This window comes from Myotis davidii, unplaced genomic scaffold (genome assembly GCF_000327345.1).
Source record: "Myotis davidii unplaced genomic scaffold, ASM32734v1 scaffold7173, whole genome shotgun sequence".
Lineage (NCBI taxonomy): Eukaryota > Metazoa > Chordata > Mammalia > Chiroptera > Vespertilionidae > Myotis > Myotis davidii.
The window spans coordinates 5,640-10,514 of record NW_006284905.1 but is presented as its reverse complement, the minus strand read 5'-3'; the positions used below and the strand labels follow the sequence as shown (position 1 = coordinate 10,514).

The window sequence follows — 4,875 nt, the reverse complement described above, 5'->3', positions numbered from 1 at the left end:
GTTTCTCATCAATGTTTCTATATCTCTCTCTCCTTCTCCTTCCGCTCTCTTTAAAAGTCAATGAAACATATATTTTAAAGTGGTATTTATATCATGTTATTATACCACAGAATATAATTCTGGGTGAATATCTATGTGTGTGTGTGAATGGATCTTATTTTATGTCAGAATTTTAAAGTAATCACCCTAATTCTACACATCAGTTTTACTATGGTTTTCACACCCAAGCCTCAAGCTCAGTCAGGTGAGAAGATAAACAGACCCTTCTGCACATGGCTGAGCAGCTCAGTGGCCCTGGCCATCCTACCCTCGGCTCAGATCCCAAGGGAGCCCCATGCTCAGGTCCCTCACTGTCAGGGACTCTAGGACACAGACAGGTACGGGAAGCCCAGCATTGGTGGGAATCCCACACTGGGACACCCCCCAGCACTTGCCCCCCCCAGCCCCCAGCCCAGCAGACCCAGCAGAAGCAGCTCAGACACAGGGAGGGGGGCAGCGCCTGTCCTGCCCGATGGGACGACCCACCCCAGTTCCATGTCTCCTCCTGGAACCACCCTCCTCTCTTGATATCTGCCCTGAGGTCGGACATAAGGAAGACCTTACCTGGCTGGTCTTTGCTCTCGAACTCTGGGCAGGGATGTGTCATTGAGGATGAGCCGGGGGCGCTGAGCCTATAGTTATAGGGACAGGGTTCCTGGACCTGATCTTCCCACAGAGATGCCATTATCATGTCACCTGAGGCGTAGGGGACACTGTCTGCGTGGAGAGTCTGGGACATCTCCAAAGAGGAGCAACTGTATCCCCACTCAAATCTCTCCTGGCCACTGTGGTGATTATTGCGAATTTGGCCATTAATTTGTCCAATAGAGAAGGGAAACCCCAGGGAGAAGGGGAGTTCCCCCACACTCCTGAGTGGGCCTGAGGGTGAGTCACTGAGTGAGCTGGCAGACTCCCCCCGTCCTGACCAGCAGAGAATTCTGACATCGATCCCATTTTGTGGGAAGCCAGCCCCTTGGATTCCTGCGCCCCCACCGGGTTTTTAGGAAGCCAGCCCCAGGCCTGTGGGATAATCTCCTACGTCTGGTACATCTTCTAGACCTTCCTTCCTGAGGGCTGTCCTGGTCCTCACCAGCGGCTGAATGATGGGCAAGAAAAGATGACTGTTCCCTGTGGACGGATCTATGTTCTGAGTCAAAGCTGTTGTCTGGGCTGAACTGAAAGCCAAGGCTGCATCATGTTCCCCCTCCTCCATTCATTGCACAATCACACACCATTCCCAAGTGGGCACCGTCCTCAGGGCTCCCCTGGTCCCAAGGTCAGGCTGACACCAGGATGGGTGCAGGCTGAGCCTCTCCACTGGGGCAAGAGGCTGGTCTCTCCCCTGAGGGAAATGCCACGGTCCTTCCTACTGGACCCCAGGGATGTTAAGCATAGAGACCGTTCCAGGTAAGCTGTGCTAACCCGCTCAGAATCCTGGGAGTCCCCAATGTCTACACGACCCCACAGGACACCCTGAGGTGCTTCCTTAGTCACCCACACAGTCCTGCTCTTTGGTGACTCACTACACAACCGCTATATTTCTTACAGAACATTCCAGTCCTCAGCGGCCCCTCTTCAATTCTATTTGGTCACACACTGCCCCCATCCCGACTCACCCCTGACTAGATTGCCACACCACAGATGAGTTCCGTCAGCTTTTGTGAGAAGGAATGTTACAATGGCCTCCTCCCTGTAACCTGGCTCTGTCTCCACATTATGTTTCATTCTCCTCCCCGTGGCTCTTATGGTTGTAGCATATTCACACTTAGGACTACAGGGTTCTGTCCTATGAACACACACACTCCTCCTCTACTGCTCATGTGAATTTGTCTTATATGAAGATGTTGCGAACTGTGCAGGTATGAATAAGTTCTTCATATGTGTTTGCACACATTTGTGTGAGTGTCTATTGGGGATACAACCAGGAGTGGAAATGCTGGGGCATTAGGTGAGCGAATGATTGGATGTAGTGAGAGCTGCCAAGCCATTTTCAAAGTGTTTGAAACAACTTACTCTCCCACTAGGTATTTATGGGAGATACAATGAGTTCAAATTCCTACTAGCAATTGACTTTGTCTGACTCATTTTTGCTATCCTGGGTGGTGTGGAGCAATATCACATTGTGGCTGAACTTGAATTTCTCCTCTGACTAAATTTGTTGGTCAATGTTCATAAGTGTATGGACCACGTAAACATCCTCAATAGGATGTTAGACTGGACACATTGTTAGTGAGTGAGTGGGACTCTGGTAAGGTGCCTGCATCTATAACTATTAGGATCCTTTGGCTATTAATGGATCTGTGGGCAGAGACCTGTGGGATGAGAGAAAGTATCTGGTCTTTGCCCCTGGCTCCTGGCACTGAGCTCCTAAAATCCTGGGCATCTCCTGAGTGACAAGTGTCTTTGGGATGCTGATGAGATGGCTCTTGGCTGAGGGCCCTGGAGGCTTCAGGATGGGGGATGGTTCCCAGAAAGACCAAGCTGACCAGAGAATTGGAACGTTCAGGCCCTAGAAGGAGGCAAGAGCAGGAGGAGCCTGAAAATGCATCTCTCCAACCACAGAGTCCTGTGTGCAGGGACCCCTAGGTCTGTGGACAATGATGGGTAACATGTACCCTGTTGCTGCCAGATGGGGGACACCAAGAAAATGAGACCATAATTCACACACGAAAACAGTAACAGGCATAATATCTACAAAAACAATGATAAAACAAAAACCCAGAAGATGGGTGCTGGGGCCTCATCCAGGCCTGAGCCCAAGCTGACCAACCCCAGGAAGCCCTCACTGTCCAGGGTCCTGGAGATGAGCTGCATCAGGACACATGTCAAGACCTCAGGGATATCTGAGCTCCAGTGACCACAGGTCCTGGTGGGACAAGGTTCTACTGAAGGGAAAAGGTCAGAGGAGCAGAGAGGTGACCCCACCGAGGAGTGACCATGTCAAAGCCCATGATACAGTGAGCACAACCCTGAGCACAACCCCTGGGCACAGGCCCCAACCACACTCCGCCTTCAAAACATCTCCTGTCCACACTGGGACAGCTCAGCACAGCAAACACATGGGCTCTGGAAAGTTCTTGGTGTTTATATTTATTTCCCCTCAAAATGTACAATCTTCTCCTTGTGAATTTACCCACCAACCCTTCATGGCAAGAAATGAACAAAGTCGCCTCCTCAACCTCATTTCAATGCGGAAGGAACAGCTTGCAGCTCAGACCATAAGCAAGTAAAGACAGCGATAGTGAGGGCCCAGCCGGCCTCTGCTGGACCAGAAAGTGTGGGGAGCAGGGCGGGGCCATCCCCACATCAGAGGTTCTTGACTCAGGAAGTGGGAGCATGAACATCTTCCATCACTCAGTCCCCACAAGGCAGCTGCCTAACGCTGTGGAGGATAAGCATCATGAACACATTCAGGTCAGTGGCTGTAACTGGTGACATTCTCAAAGCCCACTGCATGCTCACAGTGTCCCACAGACTCCCCACCACCCAGTCCTCCCCTCTGCTCACCCATCCCCTTAGTAGGGTCTCTCCTTTAGAAGCCAAGAGAGACACATCAGAGCAATGGACAATGTCACTGCCTATAGTGCACACTCAGACCCCACACCTTCCTCACCTGAGTGCCTATTCCGCCATATCACAGCTCCAGCAACAGCTCCCAGCAGAACCAGGCCCCCAGCGATGCTCATGATGATGACAAAGGTCTGAGAAGGAGGCTCTGGGAGGAGAAGGGAAGAGAGGGTGAGGGCCCTGACCCCAGGCCTCAGCCCCGACCCCACTGAGGTCCCCCAAAGACCCTGCAGCCCTGAGAAGAGGCTCTGTGCCCACGGCCCCTCCTCACCCCATCTCAGGGTCAGGGGCTCGGGCAGCCCCTCGTGCTGTACATGGCATGTGTATCTCTGCTCCTCTCCAGGGGGCACACCCACGGCCGCCCACTTCTGGAAGGTGCCGTCCCCCGCAGGCCTGGTCTCCACCAGGACCATCCTGAGAATGGACAGACACCTGGGGTGGGGGAGGGAGCACACAGCCCACACACCAGCCAGGACAGAGGCACCTGGAAGGACCTCCTAGTCTTTAGAAAGTTCTAGAATCAGAGAGACACAGCCCTGGGCAGGAGGCAGGGCTCTGAGGGGAGAAAAGGGATTTGTGGTCCTGACCTGGGTGGAGGACACGTGACTCAGAAAAGCTAGGGTGAGACCTCAGACACAGTGGGTGTGGACAGAGCACAAGCCTGAGAGAGAAGGTCCCCGTGGGTCCCAGAGCCCCAGGAGGGCCCATGAAAACTGCTGATGGGCTATTTCAGGGGGTCTCTCTGCACCCCAGGAGAGCCTTCACCCCTAACTGTCCCTGAGAGAAGGAGGTCCCTCTGGTACCTGACCCTAACACCAATGAGGGGTGTCTGACACTGATCCCCTGTCCTGTCTCCTTATAGGAGCCCCAGCCCCGGGGAGAGGGGGTGGCCCCAGGGCCCCTGGAACCTGTGCGCAGCAGGGTCTCCTTTCCTTTTTCCAGGTGAATGCGGAGCCACTTCAAGCAGGCGCCCTGCAGGTAGTGCCTCATCACTTTCGCAAAACCTGTCGCCTCCCACTTGCGCTTAGTAATCTGAGCCACCGCATCGGCCGCGGTCCAGGAGGTCAGGTCCTCGTTCAGGGAGATGTAGTCAGCGCCGTCATAGGCGTATTGATAGTACCCGCGGAGGAGGCTCCCGTCGGGTCGCATGTAGCAGCTTCGCATGACCTGGAAGGTGTGAGACCCTGACCCCGCCCCGATGTCAGCCCGGCCCCGAGGTCAGCCCCGCACCCCTCGCCCCGCGGGGTCTTAATCAAAACTGACTGTAAA

General features: G+C 53.8%; 3 protein-coding genes across 3 annotated transcripts in view; all 3 read right to left on the bottom strand.

The window, feature by feature from the left end:
* Window positions 1–778, bottom strand: part of LOC102770522 (saoe class I histocompatibility antigen, A alpha chain-like) — a 4,888-nt gene extending 4,110 nt beyond the window's left edge. Inside the window, 2 exon segments of the mRNA XM_015558409.1 lie at window positions 352–362; window positions 604–778. Of these exon segments, the coding sequence (XP_015413895.1) occupies window positions 352–362; window positions 604–778 (186 nt within the window).
* Window positions 779–3,617: 2,839 nt separating this feature from the next.
* LOC107181748 (popy class I histocompatibility antigen, alpha chain E-like) lies at window positions 3,618–4,020 on the bottom strand. Its single transcript, XM_015558408.1, has 2 exons — window positions 3,878–4,020; window positions 3,618–3,754 (listed from the first exon to the last, which is right to left on the bottom strand). The coding sequence occupies exons 1-2, from the start codon at window positions 4,017–4,019 to the stop codon at window positions 3,618–3,620; spliced, it is 279 nt and encodes a 92-aa protein (XP_015413894.1). The 5' UTR covers window position 4,020.
* Window positions 4,021–4,213: 193 nt separating this feature from the next.
* On the bottom strand, window positions 4,214–4,824 carry LOC102770231 (HLA class I histocompatibility antigen, B-73 alpha chain; the record flags this gene model as incomplete). Its single annotated transcript, XM_006755197.2, has 2 exons — window positions 4,214–4,222; window positions 4,441–4,824. Coding segments are annotated over 2 exons (393 nt in total), but the record flags the coding sequence as incomplete, so codon positions are not given.
* Between the last annotated feature and the right edge of the window lie 51 nt (window positions 4,825–4,875).

Coding starts and splice junctions, on each gene's coding strand:
- LOC107181748 (XM_015558408.1), bottom strand. CDS start 4,019: ATGGTCCTGGTGGAGACCAGGCCTGCGGGGGACGGCACCTTCCAGAAG. Junction 3,755..3,877: donor GCCCCTGACCCTGAGATGGG/GTGAGGAGGGGC, acceptor TTCTCCTCCCAG/AGCCTCCTTCTCAGACCTTT.